The sequence below is a fragment of the Rissa tridactyla genome, chromosome 8, assembly GCF_028500815.1.
Source record: "Rissa tridactyla isolate bRisTri1 chromosome 8, bRisTri1.patW.cur.20221130, whole genome shotgun sequence".
Classification (NCBI taxonomy): Eukaryota; Metazoa; Chordata; class Aves; order Charadriiformes; family Laridae; genus Rissa; species Rissa tridactyla.
This window is the reverse complement of record NC_071473.1, coordinates 36,346,561-36,367,206: the sequence shown is the minus strand read 5'-3', so window position 1 is coordinate 36,367,206 and position 20,646 is coordinate 36,346,561. Positions and strand designations below refer to the sequence as shown.

General features: G+C 39.1%; 1 protein-coding gene across 1 annotated transcript in view; it reads right to left on the bottom strand.

The window, feature by feature from the left end:
• Window positions 1-13,425, bottom strand: part of ABCA4 (ATP binding cassette subfamily A member 4) — a 74,108-nt gene extending 60,683 nt beyond the window's left edge. The window contains exons 1-6 of the mRNA XM_054212611.1: window positions 13,360-13,425; window positions 9,449-9,542; window positions 8,781-8,922; window positions 6,752-6,891; window positions 3,875-4,002; window positions 12-209 (exon numbers count right to left, since the gene is read on the bottom strand). Coding sequence (XP_054068586.1) covers window positions 12-209; window positions 3,875-4,002; window positions 6,752-6,891; window positions 8,781-8,922; window positions 9,449-9,542; window positions 13,360-13,425 — 768 coding nt within the window. The remainder of the gene's footprint in view (window positions 1-11; window positions 210-3,874; window positions 4,003-6,751; window positions 6,892-8,780; window positions 8,923-9,448; window positions 9,543-13,359) is intronic.
• Between the last annotated feature and the right edge of the window lie 7,221 nt (window positions 13,426-20,646).

Sequence of the window (20,646 nt, the reverse complement as noted above, 5' to 3'; positions counted from 1 at the left end):
TTAATACTTACCAGCTGAAATAGCTTAAAGAAATCAACATTTGCATACAAGGCATCTTCTACTCTCTGTAGGCTTGCCTGGGACAAGGCACACATGGCCTTGTGCACAGCAGGGAGACCTCTTCGGCTGTTGAAGATAATAAAGCGGTCCAGGAGCATCTGACTGCAAGCAATGTCCTTCAGAGTCAAGTTAGGGACACCATAGGCAAACTGCAACCAAAACCAGTGTTTCTTTTACTGTTATGGAACCTTCATACTACTCAGGAACAATTAAAGATTTATCAAAAGAGGACACCTTGGTATCAGCCCCCGCTAATAATTTCAGGAATGGCAGAAGCATGTGGTCAGCTGAAGCATTAAATCTTGATCCACCTTCACTTGATGCTATGGCAGATCACTTTGCCTTTAGTTACGTTTTTCCTGTTCTCATTAGTGATTCTTCCTTTTATTGCAAAAGTTCTTGTGAATCTTCTTCCCTTTCTCTCTGTCATCTAAGTACACCTGAGGCCATGCTACCCTATCCTTGTGGTTAAGGACAGATAACTATGGCTTGCTTGAAGATACTTCCCCAGGACCAACTGATTGTGCCACATCACTCTATCTTTCATGTTTAGGCTAGTTACATTTTTGCTGTTAGTTGCTCTAAGAGAAAAAGGCCAGTTCCACTGGTTCTCAAGCTTCATTTCCCTCAAAATTTTATTTCAGTTATGACTATTCCAGCCACTATTCATTGTCACCATACACAGGCATACAGCCAGGCTTTACAAAGCCATTTCACATTAAACCACGCCTATCTATTGATTACCACTTCTAATATAAACATGGAAGAGAAAAAAAAAAATATTGTACTTAGCGTTCAACCACTGGGAACAGACCAATTTATAGTTAAACCAATGTAAATGCAGAATAACTCCATAGAAATCAATAGATTTACCTGGGATTTACATTGTTGTAATGGAATACTCTTGGTAGACTATGATTCTGTTCTACTTGCTTTATAACGGGCAGAATCTGCACAGAATATAACTTTCTTCAGAAAAATAATCTGCTGAGCATTCCAGTCTTTAAGACATTTGGATCAAAACAAACACACCACACCTCTACCAGGTCAGATATATAAAGCATTTTTAACACAAGTGGGACAGTGTAGAGAGAGGCAGAATGCAAAAGAGGAAATGCGACTGACAAATACAGTTTGGCTTGCAAATAACCTCCAAATGCCAAACACCCCTGCCCTCCCTCACATTGGAACATTTGAATTGGATTTAACTGACCTGATGTCAGTGAAAGAATTTGCTTATTTGCTCAGTCACTTATGTCCTGGGGATGTGTGTGAAAATAACAGTGTTTTTTAAGCATATACGCCTGATCTGGCATGGTACTTGTCATAGAACACCAGGTTGAAAGGGACCTCAAGGATCATCTGGTCCAACCTTTCTTGGCAAAAGCACGGTCTAGACAAGATGGCCCAGCACCCTGTTATCCTCCAGTGTGAACTGCAATGAAACTGAGCTGCACAGGGAGGCAACCTGGGAACCTTGTTTTGACTTGTGAAAGGAGGAAACTGTGACATTAACATCACTGAGAAGATTAAAAAGAAAAAAAAAAAAGAGAGGTTATTTACAAACTGTAACTGCATTTCAAGAATGTTCATGAACAGATGGGATTAGAAAAACATCAAACCTCCGCCCTTCCAATTTTTCCGGTAGGGTGGGCTGTTGCCAATCTTTCCTGAACTTCTTATTGTGTTTTAACATCAGTCTCTTATCCTTATCTTAGAATGACTCAAAAAAGCAGGCCCTCAGAGGAAAACTTCAATACTTTTTTTTTTTTTTTTTTAATCAACGTGTCACTGTTTGGTCAAAGCTGGCAAGATGAAGTCCAAATTATTTTTTCAGCTAGTTGGCTGTTTGATCAGGTTTAGCTTTCAGCTCTGTGTGTCATTTCCTGCACTCCCAGGCGGCTCAGACCTAGATCTGCAGCCAGCTGTTGGCAACGGTCAGGCTCTTGTAAACAAGTTGCTTTCAGGCTGATCAGCCCTGTGCCATCAGAGCCAGGGGGAGAGGGTACAGTGACATGCAAGCAAACGGAGGGTAGAGCAGCATGAAGAACTAAAGATGAACTATCATGGTTAAAGATTCAGATGACCACAGATCTGGGTTCTAGTCATGGCTCTGCAACTGGTACCTCAACCAACCTTAAGTCCAGCCCAAGTAACTTGCTTATCAAGGTCTATAGGAATCAAGCAATTTATCTCCCATAGGGGATCAAGTGTTCAATTCCTATTGAAAATAATTTTCTTGTGGTCTTTTGAGAATTATGAGATTATTTTTTTCTACATCAGTTGCTCTTGGAGGAACTATTCACAGCACTTTCTTTCCTCATAGCTGTAAAATCAGCTCTCATGAGATGATCTTGTATCCCTGTGATTACTGCTAACAAGAAAACTTTACAGAGGACAACAAAAGTGGTATTTAACACCAGATCTCCTCCAGCTTCTTCTCTAACTGATCAGATTTCTTTATTTTCCAGCATAAAGAGAACTACATCTCTTTCTGCATCAGCACAAAAAAATACAGCAGAAAGCCAGCATGTTCCAGCAGGTTTCAAACATACTTTCAGTGATAGTATTGAAAACTTCAGTCCTGCATACATTGGAAGGCAGAGTTTTTAACAGTAGATGAATGAATGCTACTGGGGAGCTAATAGAGACTAACGCAGCAGCACACAGTTCTGGAGCACCAGACCTCTGACAAAGAGGTTAGGGATGAAAAGAGAAAGAGAAGCCCCGCAGGATATCTGTATATATTCTTCTTGTCACAGGCAGCAAGGAAGCAAATTTTCACCATCTCAGCTGATTAGAGAGGTGTGAAAATAAGTAGGATGTCTCAATTAATGCTGGCTTTGGTATGGTCTTGTGACATTGCTTCATGACAAAGTGAGGAGAGGGGAGGGCTTCTCCTGGTACTAATCAAGAATACAGCAGATAAGTAATCTGGCTACTCATCACACCAGCTGGAACCTGTGGTGCACAAAAGGAACTGCATGCAAGTTCATTAATGCCCTCCCTCTTTCTGGCCACACACAGTTCCAGCACTTATGTTTTATGTGGCAGTGAAAAAGAGGAATTGTGTCTTTCAGCCTGAATTATTCACTTGCTTCCACCCACACACTAAGGCACTGTAGAAATTGTTCCAGAGTTCTGATTCAGCAACATTCATTCATTAATACAGCATTCCTTGTGTAGCTCCCAGCCACCACCAGTACATGCAGAGGCAGCCTGGACTTGGTCAAACAGTTCTCTGCTTAGCTTCTTCAGGAGGGATTTGAGCTGCAGTTTTCAACTCTGAATTTTCTAAGCCGATCTATTATTCAATCAGAATCTAAGAAAATAGGTCTGCTTCTCCACTCCTACTTATTCATGTGAGATAATGCCGTAAAGCCACCATATTACTCTGCTGACACTGGGGCAGAGAATTTAAACATTAAGAACCTCAAATAGTTCTCTGCTGCTATTCATCAGGACTGCTGTCTCAGAAGGATGCACAGCTGCCTTATGCTTTTGAGCAAAGTCATCATGGGGATGGATGCATTGGTTGGCAGTATCATTTCTTGATGCTCGTTATTTGGAAGAAACAACAGCATCGAACCAAATATCTATATTTAATGCATACTCAAAATGTTTTTTTTAAAGACAAACCAAACACCTCTTGCTCTAGATTCACAAAAAACAAAGGGAGATGTTATACAAACCACCTATGAGGCAGCACGTATTCTGGGCACGAGGCCCTCACGCTGAGGCTACTTTGTATATACAGCTCAAGAGATTGCATTCCACACAGATAACAGCTTGGTAGCTGTTATACTCTACCCACCTGTTCAGGGCGTACTTGAGCATTAATAAGCTGGAAAACAACAATATCTGGGAGGCCAGCATCTTCCAGCAAGAAGGAAGTGAGGGTCTCCCCATCTTTCAAAATGTCTAGAATTCGTATTCCTCTTCCTGGATGAAGAAAGGAGTACAGAGATCAGTGAGACACCAAAGAAGTTAAAGAAAAACTCATACCCTGGCTTAAACCTGCAAAAAGTATATGCTTTGGCCTATATATTTAGTAGTAACTAATGTGGTCCAAAAATACGTTTAAACTTCAAAATCATTTTAATCCTTTGTTGGGGAATGATCATCACAAAATGCTGAGTCTTCTGACTCTGCATATCTGATCTCTCAAAGGTGTTTCAGACTAGAACATCAGGAATGGAAGTACTGAAGCATCCCTGACTGCATTTGAAAGCGTCTGCCTTTTTTTCTGAGGTAATGCTTTATTTCAAATGCTCAGACTCAAGTGTGCTACTGTTGTTAGTGTCCTTTCTTCTGGCCTTGTGTAAAATAAGTTTAGCCAACCTTTTACATTTACGCTAATTTATCACTTGCTGTCGACTAATCTTAGCTAGTTAATCTTATTCTATAGTACTGAAAAAATGACCTCTTAAAAATCTTACACAATAAAAAAAAACCAAAAACTTATTTTCTTTGGACAAGCACAAATTGTTTGTAGTTCAATAGTCATATTAAACTAGATTACCAACTATTAAACTAAAAACTGGCAAGCCTTCAGGCAAACCAATGAGGCTACCCACTGTTAAATTAAACACACATAAGAGGCCACTAAATTTCCTTAATCCCACCTATAACAATATTCAAAATACTGTTGCTATTAAAGTCAAACAGTACCAATCTTTAACTTGTCTCTGTTTTAAAATCAGTACCAGTGTGAATTCTGCCTCAGTATGGTCCAAGTGAAAGCTTGAAGAGTGAATGATGCTCATGTCCATTGAATACTACAGCCTTTATTAAAGGTAGTTCACATAGCATCAGACTTCCGTAAAGAATGCTTGAAAAAGCACTAGTTCTCACAGTCTTTAGGACAGCCAATTGAAACTGACAGGAGCAGCATGTATCATACTGACATGGGGAATGTAGCTTTAGATATCTCCACATAAACGTGCACAAATTTGCTGCTGAGTGCCTCCATTCTGTGAGTTAAGTAGAGTCTTATCGGAGTTTGACAATTAACTTCCACAATTCCATCTGCAATAAGCATATTCTGTCCTAGGGCCGCAGGGCCTGAGCAAAACTTCTTCAGTTGCTCCTCCATGGATTTATTCAGAAGTAAACACTGAAAACGATAGTAGGGGCCTGTCCCTGATTCTCACTGATGTCTTTCCTGGCACCCAGGCATTGTGGAGGAAAAAGCACGCTACAGGAACACATCTCATCAAATGTGCCAGTGCAAGAGGGGAACAGGACAAGGAAGGAGGAATCAAGAGGTAGATCTGGTTTAAGGAATCAATAGAGAGAGCAGTCTCGATTCTGTCACGTGTTAAGTTCTCATTGCTGAACTTTGCAGCTATAACAAGATAACTTAAACAGGTGATTCTGCAATACGTTTTTCTGTATGGAAAAGATGGCAATTCACATAGTATTAGTTTATCTCCAGAACTGACTTTGTTTTATGAAACAGGAGATTCCAATTTTTATTTATTTATTTTTCAAAGTAACACACATTAAAAAACCCCACAGATTCTGAAAGACCATTAACATTGTATTTCGCAGGGCTGGGGAGAAAACTACTCTATTTATCAGCTGCTGAGTAAAGTTGATATGGGATGCAAAGGCAACTTCCCAAAACACGGGGCGCAGTCCCTTAGCAATATGTTGCAAACCCACAGCATGTCATGCTTTTCCTCACCTCTAAATAGGCGGGTTTGATTTCTATAAGTGGGTACAAACCCCAGCTCAGATTATATTCAAGTTCTTGTTTGCATTCTGGGGCATTTTGATTGTCTCACTGTTATTTACAATGAGATAGTCCCTTTTTTACTTCCAGTTAGAAACCTCTGGTAAGATAGCAGGGCATGTGTATCAGATGGTTTATACACATCTTATTAAAAATATATTGAGTGACTATTTGATTTTAATAAGAATATTGTTCCTGTAGCAAAGGACTTGAAAATGCGACAGATCAATTCTCAAAGCCAGTCCATTTTTGTGCCTTTAGTTTTAGGAGTATCTTTTGAAATTCTGTACTTAAAGCCCAAATATTAAATTAAAATTTTATTATTAGTCCATTTCCTATTTTTCCCCAGGATTGTGTTTTAAGTTTGGCAGGTTGTTTTGAGTAAAAGTTAATGGAGTAATATAATTTGCAGTCCTGTTTATAAGAAGTGTGCAACACCTTCTCTCTAAACCTATCTTCAAAACAAGAAGAAATTGTTTCCTTCTTCACTATTCCAAATCTATTTCAGCTAATGCTTGAACCAAAGTATCTCTAAGCTCTTCTCTAGGTTGTGCTCCTAGTATATATTCATATATAGCTTTCCATTTCTCTGCATATTCCAGTGATGTTTTTTTACTGCTTCTGCCTCTACGCTAATAATAATGAAATCTCTTAATCCACATGTTTTACTTTGGGTGGTGAGATATTCATGTTTCTGTGTTTTGAGTTTTGTCTACTGTTATTTAAGGAAGATGGTTGTAGAATGGAGCTGATTGACTCTCTCCTTTCTCTCAAATAAAAGGCGTTTGTTACAATATTGGACAAGTTTTAATTTACCCTATCTAACAGTACACCGAGTAACAGCCACATGTGAAATACATTATTATAATAATATTGTCGGTCTGCAGAGTAGCTGCTAGTCAGCTCTCAGAAGGAAAAATTCAATAATCTGAAGGATTTAGACAAAACAATTACCTGCAATTCTTTCAGGATTAGTTCTCATTGTTTCCATAAACTGAGTCATAACGATCAGTTCTTCCCAGATTCTGCCAAGGTCATGGATTTCAGGGGCTTCCAGTAAGAGCTCCTGAGCATCTTTATATACCCTTGCCAGGCTGAAAGAAGAAATAGTGAACCAACAATAATTTACGCCTGGTGACTCCTGAGACCATTTCACATAAAAAAAAAAAGCAAAATTGACTTTCTCTCTGTTAGGAATGAGGAAAAAATAAATTATTTTGTCCTTGGTCTTGAAATGCAAATCTCAGTTTTGTGGTGACAACAGAGTAGTTGCAGGTGGTGCGGGATTCAGATTTGGAAGTCTATAGAAGCTTTAAGAGGGCTATTGGTGTTGCAGAAGGCTGGCCTCATAGGCTTTCTTAATTAGCCATGCTGATCTTGCTGGGGAGACAGGACCTTCCCCAGAGAGAATTCACATCACAGCTATGGTGCAGATGTTCCCTGGTTCTGGCCCAGGTTCAGCTCCAGCAGTCAGATGGGGCCCTCTGGGCACATGCAGCCCTGCTCAGCCAGGTCAGTGACACGAAATCACTCAGACACAGAATCTTCCTCCCCCTCCCAGCTCAGTCCCCTCCAACGTAAAGGTCGCATTTAGGTCCCTTCAAAACATTTCTTCTAGGAGAGGCAGGAAAGCAGGTGTGACAAACTGTCACAGGCAGCTCTTCACCTACTGGTTCTGTGTTAGAACATGCAGTTCAAGCAAGGATGCAATCAGGTCCTGCATTTATAAACAAGCATGAAAAAATTCTTATTAGCAGCAGGAGAGGCCATTACATTTCTTTAATGGTGTTATGTTTTTCCATACATGGAATGGTATATCTCAATCCTCATGACTTATTTTAGCTTACAGGAAACAGCAAACAGGAAGGACTAAATTCTTTCAGAAAACACAATGTATTTGCTTCCTCTGTGATGCACTGAATTTACTCTGACTCACAAAGGGACAGTTTGCTCTGTAATAGGCAACCTAGAAAAGCCGGTACGTGTAGAAAACAGAACCCTTTAGCTTCACTGTGTGATTAACTGTACCCACCAAAAAAAGTCCAGCTGACTATTTTAAATCCTGTTCACTAGGAACAAAAGGTCAAATGCTAAGTTAACTCCAAGCTACGGACTAGAACTTTAACGGCCTTGACATTGTTAGCTCATGGATTTTAATCATTGGATGCTCAAAAGTGGACTATTTGCAAAGGGAGATTTGAAGCATTTTTTATAGCTATTCTAACAGGTTATTACTCTGAGAATCTTTGTCCACTCTGCTGTCTTCCATGACTCAGCTACAACAAACAATGCAATCAAGCACTCCCACAGCCCTTTTTCACTAAGAGTCTGGAAATCTTCCATCCTCCTGTTTCATTAATAAGCTTAGTATCTGAAGGTTACTATGCTGATTAAAGTCTCAAGTATGTAGCCAAAACAGGTGCTACATAGGAAGTGGCAGTGCAGATTTTCTTTTGCAGCTACTTCATCAGAGCTCTCATTCAGAATGGACAACTCAAATGATGAGAAAAAGAAAGCTTAGGGGTTTCATACTCTTATATCAAAAACATTTGTCCTGAGACATTCACTAAGCAGTAGGCAACAGAAAACATTGATTTTATTAAGTGAACACATGTTCCCTAGAGACTAGTACAATTGAACTCTTTTGAGAAGGGCCCAAACCTACCATCACAAGCTCTGCTTCAACTTTGCTGACTACTGTTGAAATGAAACAGATGTGCTAGAAGTGAAAATTCTTGTCTTCCAGTATTTGCACCCCAGTGTCATCTCACCTTTCCCTTTTCATTCACATCACAGAATGATTCTTTAAAATATCCCTCAGTGCACTGTAGGACCTTTCTAAGCAGGCTGAGGATACTCCATCCTTTCTCCCTGCATCACTCATGCCCATGAATGCTCAACAGGTGCCAAGAGCAGGCTATCAGTAATTGCCCACCAGGGCTGTATTACTGCAACCCAGTCTCACGCATGTAGCTCTGCTTACATGGAGTTGTTGTAGTTGGACACAAGACCTGGACCCTCTCCATGGGTTGGGCTGCGGAAACAGGGGTTGTTCATGTTACAGAAGATGCCATGTAACCACGGCAGTGTTCCTGCTGATGGCATTGCCTTGTTTGGGAAGTGACCTAGAGTACAGAAATACAAAATATAAATGATTATGTGTCTTTTCTAATCCAGCCTGTCTGAATCTACGTAGCATGACGGATTGCCTCACTACAGAAGGAATGTGATGGAAACCATATAGTTTCCTCTTTTACTAAGCAAAAAAAAAAAAAGTCACTGATATAAACAATATGGCTATTTTCAACTGAAATAAATTCTGAGCTAACTTTAAAAAAAAAAAGTAGCGAGGTAGTACTTTCTCAGTAACAGAAATACAGAAACCATCAACTTGACAGAATCTTGAGACCTCATGTAAGTTTGAGCACAAAGCATCTCACAGGAAAACTAAAGCTTTTGTTTGGTTTTTTTCCTCTTTTCACTGGTAATTTTTACAGTGTATGGCTATACATAACCAAACTACTGAAGAAATCTGTCTTTTGCTACTGGAGAATAATACTCAGTAAATAGGTCCCAGTATCTCTGTCTGAGAACTTCTAGCCATTACCTAGCACAAGCCAGAGAGGTAAAAAAAATCTTAAATGTTCTTACATTCATGTTGGCGATACAGTGGATTAGCTTTCCTCAGCCAGACAAGGGCAAGAAATAGCGAAAGAGGCCATACAAGCTCCACCAAAAAACGAAGCTGAAAAAAAAAAAGAAAAAATCAATTAAAAATACATTTTACAGATGATCCGTGTATAGAGTCACTAAGTGACTAGAGGACTGAGGACCCCTCTCACAGCAGCAATGCTCAGTGCAGTATGTGCCCATGGTTATCCCTTCCCCGTTTCACCACTTGGGAATGGACACCCAGAAATAGCAAAGATTTCATCAGAGCCTCATGAAGCATCACTGTCAACTCAGAGGCTTCTCCACCTCTTCCAAAGAAATGTTTAAGCATCCTGACTGAAGTAAAAAGAGGTGAGAGGTAGCACTAAACTATCAGACCAGATGTAAGTCTAAATATTTTTTATACAAAGTGGATGAGACTATAACAACACAGGAAAAAGGATTAGATGCAAGAGAGAAAAAGTGTGGGGTTCTTTTAATCCACGCTTTTGCAATGCTGGGCTCATTAGCAGGATTGCCAGTGCACTGTGCTTACCCAAAGGTAAAAGACTTTAGCATAAATTTACATTCTTTGATCTTTACTTTTGCGTCTTTTTATCATCATTCATTTCAACATTATTAATTTTCTAATACAGGTAGAAATGTATGCATTAAGATCAAACACCTTATTCAATAACATAGAAGACTCCATCAAAGGCCACTTTATTGCCCAGATCTTTCAATGCACTTAGAACAGTCACCAGCTCCCAGCCATGACAGAAAAATCAAGGGCACTGCTTTACCACAGAGCAACATCCTGCCTGGTTTTCAGTCTGTTCCTCCACTCCTGTGTTTCAGTTTGCTTTACTGCCTCTGTGTATTTTGGCAGTGGTTTGAAACTACAACCCTTTGATCCTGTGACACAGGCTTTTGTGCTCTGAGGACCAGCTATGAGATTTTTGTGTCCAGCCACGTGGCGCTTTTTTTCTCCTCCCTACAAGAGCCAGGACAAACTCTCTCCAGAACCGGGGTTGTAGCACATGCACAGGAAAGCCCTCCCTGCCCCTTTCCTTTGCTCCCACCTCCCTGACCAGGCACCAAATACGTAACAATAATGTGTACAGCAGCAGAGCCAGAGACAAGATGGGTCACGTGTGAACGGTTTTTTTTGCAAACTGAGCCATGCAGGGCAAAAGATATCCCACAGCATAATTAAGAACAGGTTTTTGGAACTACCCTGTCTTTTCCACTATAACTTTGTTTAATAGCTTTAGTTAAACGCAGCTTATGCTTACAGCAAAAGGGTAGAAGCTTTTCACCAGGCAACCATTTCCTATTTCACACTTTTTCTCTTAGGCTTTCTTTTTTAAAATAGAACAACAACAGCCCCCACCCCTCCCCACAAGTTATGCATGCCTGATATTTTTAAAGCCAGAGAAAATCTTACCAGTAGCAAAGTGCTGATGACACAATTGTTAGAGAAGGGAACCTGCCACTGTACAGCTCTTCTTGACAGCTGTTGTGCACAGCTCACAATACAGCATTACAGACCCTTCTCAGCAGGGGGCCGAAGGTCTGACTAACACCATTGCCATCCATTTGATAAGATGTTTGGGACAAGCACTACACACCCATAAACTCAGAGGGGTTGAGATCTGGGGAGACTCCTTGGTTGTCACCTTTGCTGCGGAGTTAATCTGGGTTATTGCTCAGACGTTCATTCCCAGGAAACAGAAAATCCTCAGGCTTGCATTCGGTAATTCCTTTCTGTCTGAGCTAACTCCTTTGGAAGGGATTGAAGGCTAAAGCACAAGAGAAGCTTGCTTTCAAGCTGGTACACAATATGTCGTGTGATGAGGACGGACCGAGTACTGTTAGCCCTTTGATTCTTTCCTGTGATCCTTTTCCTGAGGATACACAGGTGTCTCAGAACTCACTAGGAAGGATCAGAGAGCAAGCCTTAAGCATGCAGAACCACAAGACAAACAGCCAGAAATCCCAGCAACATGCACAGAGAAATGTAATATCCAGACGGAGCTGTAACAGACCAAGCACAGTGATACGACCGTATAAATCTGACAAGTTTAAATTGACTGTGAATCAAGTGTTAATTCTGTAATGAAGACTTCCCTCTTGTGAATTAGATTAGACCAAATGATGGACTTGAGTAGAAGATTGGATATGCCTCCATTTATGGCACTGCATGATGGTTAACAAAAACCAGGCTGATTTTCCTAAAACACATTTTACAGCTACTTTTGACATTATGGATTTTTGTTCTGGCTACCTTGTTTCTCTGTGTGGACAAATAAGCAGGCAGGTTTATATACTTAGAAAAGGAAATGATTTTTTTACTGACTCAGTTATAAAATGTTTCACTCTTCATAGTGGAGAAAGTATTTATCTGTTGCAGATTAAATCACTGTGCTTACAAGCTAGAAGGGGGTATCTGTCAACGCCAGGAAACAGCAAGTTAGCATTTTTGAAAATTCTACAGGACAAAACAAACAGGAAAAAAATAAACAAACAAGAAAAAATAAACAAGAAAAAATAAACAAGAATTCCTGAAACCCAACTAGGCACTTTGGGTCACATACCTGGGCAGATTTGCCCAAATAAAACAGTATTTCATAGATTGAAAATACTGAAGAATCACATAAAGATCCACTTGCTAAAAATTAGAAAGCAGTGGTTTCCAATTCTCTCAGTATGCACACTTGAAGATCATAAAGATGTAGATTTTCTGGTTTTTTTTTGTTTTCTTTTTTTCTGAATTTGAGAACCAAACTACTACAGCTCCTTGACAATCAGTAACCAAAGTCCAGCTTCAAAAAGGGGTCCTTATATTTGGTGTAATTTATCTCAAGTATGGATTGGTGACTTTCGTACTGTATTAAATCATGAGCTGGCAATGCATCAGCTCTTGGTAGCAATGTAGACTGTGGCAGAAATTCTGCTGGGAAGCTATGAAAGAAGACACATTCAATTTGTCTATGAAGAAAATCAAGAAATCCATTGATCCTGAAAATTTCAGTACATGAGTCATTCCTAATGACTAAAATCAGGTCAGCATAGGTAAGCATTTAAACTCATTCCATGGATAAGTTTGACCCTATTGATCTCTTCTTATGGCAAAATTGTTTGCATGACTGTTACAGCCTCACAGATGCCCTAATGTACTTTTAAATTAATTTTAAACAGGTAGTCTATAGGACCTCAAAGGGACTTCCTTTGCCTGGAAACCAGGCAAAGGGACTTCCTTTGCTGGACAGAAGTAGTTGCCATCAGGTTACCAAGACCCTAGTTTGAGGTTTGGTTTGACTCTAAGAAAATTTGGCTTTAAGAAGAATAAAAAACAACCAATGACAAAAAATCTGGAAAGTAATACATAAATTTGCTCTAAGACAAAGTATCATAAGATCCAAGAGGATTTGAAAGGATTTAAAATACTCCTCTGATTTTCACTTTAGTTAATGGCATTCAGCCATATTAAAAAAGATAAAATCTGTGTGAACTTTAGGGCCGTAACTGGATTCACATCTAAGAGCAGCTGGGTGTGAGGAGCAAATCCAAAATTAGGAATCAAACCTCCCTGAGCTGAATAGTGCCCATGATGTTTTCTAACACAAGATCTTTTTATGTGAAAATACAAAAATATTACTACTCAAAACTCTTCTCCCGGTACACAATACTATTTGTCAAAGAAAACCCCAATACAAGTATTCTATGTTTAGTCTGTAAAGAGTAGTTTTGCAAACCACACCAGACAAAATCCCAGACAGCAGGCCCATACACAGACCACATTTCGTTCTTTGAGGAATTTGTGATTTTTACATGCTAATAAGCGTACTGCTCACTTCATCCAGCGGAGTGCATGGTCAAAAGCTGAAATCCAAAGACTAGTACTTTACCTTTTGTCTTTTCCGGAGGATCCAGTTCTTCCAGAGTAGAAGTCTGACTTGCCTAGAGAAGCTCATTTCTTATGCATCAACACTTCTGGTTAACCTGTGGCAAAAGATGCATTGCCATTTCTCAGCTGACAGCTGAAACAGACCTCAAAGCAAAATAACAACTTTCTGTTCTTATTTTAAGATTATGTTATCATAGGGATCTGTTCCTTTCATTGTCTGCACCATTTAATTTTGCACTCGATACGCTATCATACATGAAAAATCGTAGTTTTCCTTTGTTTGGAGGCTGTTTCCTGTGACACATTTATCGGTGCCAAAATGCAATAGAGAGGAAAAGCATCTCTTTCGAATGAAGAAAAAAGTCATTAACATGGAATCCAGCTATTAACTTGGACTTGCAAGTAATGAAAGCAGTTAATCGTTGCATCATTTATCAGATTAAATCTGTGCTTTCAAAATTTTTTTTCCAAGAAAAGATACAACTGGACATTAGTTTATATAAAACTGTTTTCCATTCAGACACTATAAATGTATATTGATTAACACAGGCTGGAATGGATTTTGTAAAGGCAAATCCACTTTTTTGCCATTTTATTAAAAAAATACAGGATCTAATATTTTTATGCTTTTAAATTCAGCAACTCCCACTACATTTTAGTAGGGATACAACAGAATTTAAGCCATTGTATGCTCTATTTTCTAGGTTCATGACTCATTTTAATCATCATGAATTTTTACCTTCAAAAGGAAAAGGAGAATTTGACATATAAATCTAAATACCAGATACAGGGACCTGATAAAAAATAAGCAAATAATTTTATTTTGCTACCTATATCAACTTCATACTTTATAGCTACCTTATGGGACTTAAATGATTGAAGAGTAGTTTCTTCATGGATGGTTAGTAACTGGGAAAGTGTGGAAAAGGAAATGGGAGATAGATATTGGAAAGCACTTTCTAATGATAAGAATAGTGAAGTAGTAGAACTGATTGCATGGGAGGGCTGTGGGGCCTCCATTGCTGGAGATTACTCAAACCTGTATCAAGACTTACACAGGTAAAACTGCTCATGGATTAGATGATTTGTTGAGTCTCTGTTGCCACTATTCTTCTAGAATTTTGTTTCTGGAAAATCTGTTAAGTGGAGGAGATTTTGTCTGATTTTAAGAGACAAGGTTTGTAAAACGTCAGAATATTTTGGCCTAACTGTCAACAAAGCATTAGGTAAAAGCATTAGATAGAAATCAGTAATAATTATTTCACTATTTCAGAAAATCATCTCAGGTCCACATTTAATGAACTGAAAAGGAACTTAGACCTCAACCAGGCAGGAGGTGGACAGAGATCTAGCTTCACACTGATGGGATCTGAAGCCTATTTCAACCCGTTACAGGAGGGAACAGTACTGAAGTCTTGACATTGAGACCAAAGAACTGAATACATTCTGTATGAAATTGGCTAAATGCTAGTCTTTCCAGAGTTTGTCACTTTATTTGTGCAAAAAGTTAGCCAACCATGTAGTAATAGAGGCCAATTTTGCAAGCATAAGTGTCAGAACACTGACATTTCTTTTTCACAGAGCTGATGCTAGGAAACCAATCTAGATTGATTACTTGATTACTAAGTGTACTCAGGAGACAGAAAAGGTTAAATTTAGACGCTAATATTAAAAAAATGTTCTCCTTCACTAATTGAAAAGAAGCACATCTAGTTCTCATTCAGACATTAACCCAATGCAGGGCACTTCTGGGCAATTAGCTGTTGAAAGTGTTTAGAATCCAGGAAAAAAATTGGCTGAGCATCATCAAGAAAAGACAATACTTTTGCAGGTCGACTAGTGGCAGCAGGTTCTGCAAGTAAACAGGCTGATAGCTCATAAGAACATTCTTATGTGGAAAGCTGTCCTGTATTTGGTTGCAGGCAGCTCCCAGCAGTCACCAACTTGCAGCTGCCATTCACGTGGCATGCCTGCTGCTCCTCAGGAGGTTCCAGCAAGGTTTTTTTCCACAGAGTTGCCAACTATGGCAGTCAGACAGCTTTCTGACACTCCTGCATAACCTAGGGCTCTCCAACCTGCTGCCATACTGAAGAATGAATCCTGCAGCTGAACAAATGAGGAAGAGCCAGTTTTGTTCCATCTCCTCTTGCCTTCCTCTAAACCCCAGACGGACACTGCAATCTTTCTGCAACAGCTATGAAAGGAAATTCAAGCCTTCGTGTCAAGGCCATAAAATCTGTAGTCTGCCAATGGCCTGGCCTCTCCTCTTCCTCCTGGCTCTTTACTGACCCATCCACTATTAAGAGTTCCTATCTCAATGAGAGATTCCCTAATAGCACACAGAGTCTTAGCTCGTGTTTCTACATCTCTCGCTATGTATAATATACCCGCGCCACCCTGTAACTTTCACTACTATTAGCAAGAAAATTTGTAGTGCAAGGCCATAAACAGGATTAGGATTGCCAGATAAAATGGCTGTTAGCATTTGCTCTAGAAAATCTAGCTATTTTTCTGAGACTAAAACTATAAGCAGTAAAGAAGCCAGAACAAATAAGCTTGGGGAAAAAAAGGGCAGTAAGTAACGTTATACAGGTTGTGCTTGCTATTTAACCTTTAAGGTTTTTCCATTAAACCTTGATAGTTACATTTGTTGATAGTGATGGGGAGAGATATTCCTTATAAGAGGAGTAACTCAATGACAGACAACCTAATTAGTATGCACAAAGTGCCAAAGGAATTGCTTTTTAAGAATGTGACTACTAGACTGATTTCCAAGATTAAGATTCTGGTTAATGAGTTAGAATTTAGAAGTGTTTTTCCTTTTGGCCTAAACCAAACTATTTAAGTTGTGGCATTAATGCATGAAGTGCAATCAACATGTAAAACTTAAAGGAAGATTCTCTTTTGCTCATCAGACACGCTTTAGAATCACCTCTAATTTTAGGATGAACAAGAATACTTCCCCAGGCTACTTCACTAGGAGCTAAACCTTCACTAAGAGCTAAAAGGAAAGAATGTTGCTTTCCTAAACGGAACAGCTTCACAGATGTGAGCGTTAAAAGTGTATTAACCTTATACTGCTCAGAAATCTGAATTAGACCAGTGAACACGAGACAAAAGCATAGGAAAAAAAACCCTTAAATAATGCAATCAGAAGTCACTGGACAGATAAGCCTCAGATTCTGCAGCAGCAAAGAATAAATAAAGAATAATCAGTTTTCAATCCCGAAATATCCTTTCTTATCTGGGCATTACTCAGACAGACTAACATAGAATTGTGTGGTTAAGATTCAAGCTGTACTAATTTAACCAGACCAAAACACTACAACAAAATAATGAAGTAGGACCGTGATAAAAGCAGTACCTAGCAATAATGTGTTGAGAACTCCACTTCAGCTCAGGAGGTACATGAACTTCTGGAGTGATTAGTCATGGTGAAGACCTATCTTCATTCTTTACAAGCAGCACCCTGCTCACAAAATCAGTGGTGGCTTGAGACAGCTGCATTAGAAAAAGCACAGGCAGTAGAAGTTCTGTTTCCAAAAGAGCAAAGTTTATTAACATAGATATTAGCCCCCTCCTAAAACCAGAAAAAGCCCCCACACTTATAAATTTTTCATTCAGTTTTTCATTAAGGAGGTAATGCAAATTATGACTGCAACTATTTAGAATGGCATGTGCTTTCTGCCTGAAGACGACATGCTCAAGGAATGCGACTTACTTCCATGGCATATGAAAATCTGTGTTTTGTTAATTTTCCTTTTGCAGGAACTGATTTCCTTTCCAGGGGGCTTACTGTAAGGACCAACAAAAATAACTTGGTTCTATCACCAGCATACTATTGAAGTGTGGGAAGACTCTTACAAAGCCCCAACTCAAGAAAATAAAAAACAGCACTTATTACTTTTTTTTTTCCCTAGCAGTTAATGCTCAAACATGGAAGAATGACTTGCTGCATACATTCAGAAAGAGAACTCATATATATATATATTGTTGACAGAATACAAGAAAGTGAAATAATTAATTGGTTACATCAGTCATTACCACTAGTTTTAATACACTGTTTAATAAATCTAACAGCAGTTAGCAAAGGGTCCTCTTACCCTTCTTATGCTATATCAATTACACCTTATTATAAAAAGTTATAGAGAATTTCTCTTAACTGAGTATTTTTTTAAGCCATTGTCTTCTGAATTTAATTGTTACCTACAGTATGTTCCTGCTTTTTCTGAGGAGCCTCAGCTCCAGTGGTACTGACGTATCACAGCCTTCCTCATTACCATCAGGTTAAGAACAGTGCAACGTGATAATTAATTCTCAAATTCTTTAATATTATCATGACAAACAAGTGTCACCCTTGGTAACTTTGTCAGCAGATTCTTTCAACTGTATGTCTGCTGATACAGCCTTAGGGAAGACAGAAGTCTTTCCCACTACTTCAAAACTTAGTTCATGGGATTTTCAATACTTTCTCTCTGCTCCACTTGTTTCATGAAGGTGGCACAAGTTTTTTTATTCTATTAGAGACAGTGTTTTAGAGACCAGGAATTTCTTCTAGGCTTTCTAGACAAATCAGAACTGCAGTAACTGGAGAAGAGGATTTTGACAAAATGATTTTGACAAAATTCACGTCCTTGCTGTTGCTATGCTTCCCTTGAGAGAGGCCTGGGAAGATTGTCCTTTTAACATCTATGTGTGCAGAAATATAAGTAGTTCAGTACATTTCTTCATGGATCATTGCTCTCCAAGAGCAGAGACAGTGAAACACAAAAGTAACTTTCACAACACCACTACAGAAGAAAAAAAAAAAAAATTCATTCTTCTCATCTGATCTTTGATTTTATTTTTTCCTAGAAATTCTAAAATGCGAGCAAGCTGCAAGCTCACATAGAAATACATTAAGCTAAACACAGCATGACCTTACATGTGTTCAGACTCAGACCTCCAGAGATACATTCAGAGACCTTTCCAACAAGCTCTGTCCAACTTCAAATAATATTTACTCAATCAAGTTACTTATTAGTATTAAATGGCTCATTTCACACTTTCAACATAAATTGCCCCCAAGTAGCATGGTCAGATCCAGAAGCAAAAAAGCAGTGAGTGAACACTGAATTCTTTATAGATTTTCACCTGTAAGGGTTGAAAGACAGCAAAGCAGCAAAACCTCCCACCACTGCTCACGTCAGGCAACGGCTCTGTCTAAGCATTATCATAGCTTCCCTCACTGCCTCGCTGTGACTGTTCTTCCAAGTAGAAGTTGAGCCCCCTACAGCCTTCATTATTAAAAAAAAAAAAAGGATAAAGGATGTGGCAGTATTTGCCTGTTTCTTTCTCCTCCAAAGGGCTTTGGAGACATCTTTGAGAATCCTCCACAAAACTTCGTTCCACTGAATTTAACAGTCGTTAGGTTTATACCAGACCACACTGCAGTTCTGACAGCAGAGCACTGCTCTCGGCACACTGCTTCCTTCCCAGTGCCATCTCAGGACCTTCAAGCCTCTGCACAGATTTGCCACCTAAACCACTGACTTTAACCTGGCTTCCTTCACAAAGGATGACATGGCAACCTCCTCTTTTACAAGTGGCTTTGATCTAATTTCTGTTGGACATATGTTCATATCATAGCTGACACTCACTCTGCTGCAATCTCAACAGAGAAACGAAAGGCTTTATAAAGCCACAGAGGGAAATCCGCTCTGATTAACGGCAGTGCAGAGAAACAGAGAAAACTAGCGCTGCTGCTGCTTGGATGTAGACTGTGTTTAAGCACTACGGCTATATCCGAGGCAATCAGTGAATTTAATAGTTTTATTCAGCAAACAAACATTTTAACCCTGAGATTCTAAGTCAAGTTATTTTAAGAAAATGGATCCTTTTTTTGCTGCCCAGATGTACAGCTCTAACAGATTAAACTAATCTCTCCTAATTAGATTTTTTACATCACAATTGGATGATGGTAGGATATATTTGTCTTCTGTGTTCAACTACATCAGCTGTGCCTGTGACCCATTTTTGCTTTGTAAAGAGTGGGATCTTTGAAAGTAAACAGAGAAAGCTTACGTGGGGCCCATCAGTTCACATGGGAGGGGAAAATACAGCTCAGTTTATGGAGTGTACTGCAAAATCTCTCCAGTAGCTCTACCTGCAGTTGTCACCATCACTTAGGGATTTCCTAATGATCTGTAGTTTATTGCCAACAGCAGCAAAAAAGGAGACATTCCATTTATGTATCAGAACACAATGAAACCAATGAGTGGAAATTTGATGATAGTTATTGCTGGAAGATTTAATGATAGTTCTTGCATTATGCCTACAATAGACATCTGATAACATAGAAGTTCCCTGTGATGTACGTCATGAACACCTACATGCAATACACAGGGTCATAGAGTATGTGTCTTCTGTTATCCCCTCACCTACATATGCCATAGTTTTAACAGCTGTTTTAAATATCAGCATTTTATTAGTTTTCTTATTTCCAGGCTTATTCTTATTCTGACTTTTGACTACAAAGTTAAATCTGGTTAAATGCTGTTTGTCCGGCAAATTATAAAAACATCCCTGCTAAACTCTCCAGCAACACAAGCAAAGATTTCTCTAAAATTAATAGAATTTAAAAATTACCTGAAAAGATAGCTTTAAAAATATGCACACTCGTGTACTGGGTGTGCTCATGGGCCAACACTTCTAATTTTCAGGAATAATGCTTTCCAACATCCAGACAATTTCTTAACTGGTGAGATGTTCTTTCTTACACCTGTAGAAGAGCACGTCCCTAGACACAGCCTCACTAGAAAGCTAACACAACTAATGATAACAGAATTTCGCCCAGCCAGACTGTAGGAGTGTGCGTATGTATCTTATATAGATAAACAGATATACTTAAGCGTTTGTGTAGAGACGATTACACATACACATATGGGGTTTTCTGAGTTAAGGTACGTTTTGCACCCAGCTATCTTAAACAGCTGGGAAAACCCAAGCTAAAGGCTTTTAATGCTTCTCCTAATGTGTTCCAGAGGCCTCCTTCCATGAAATAGATATGGAGGGACCTCAAAGACGAGAATGGTAAGTTCTGGCAAGCTGGGGTCAAATGCTATTTCTTGGATATGGCTGCTAGTAAAAAAATAAAAGGAGACTGAAAGTGAGGAAACTAGTTGCACTACTTGCACAGATGGCAAAGAACAAGCTGCAAAGAAATGAGTGCACAGAAACTTGTAGAAGCTGTATTATTCACAAAGGTTGCTGATACAATGGTTCAAGGGGAGTGCTGATAAATCAGAGA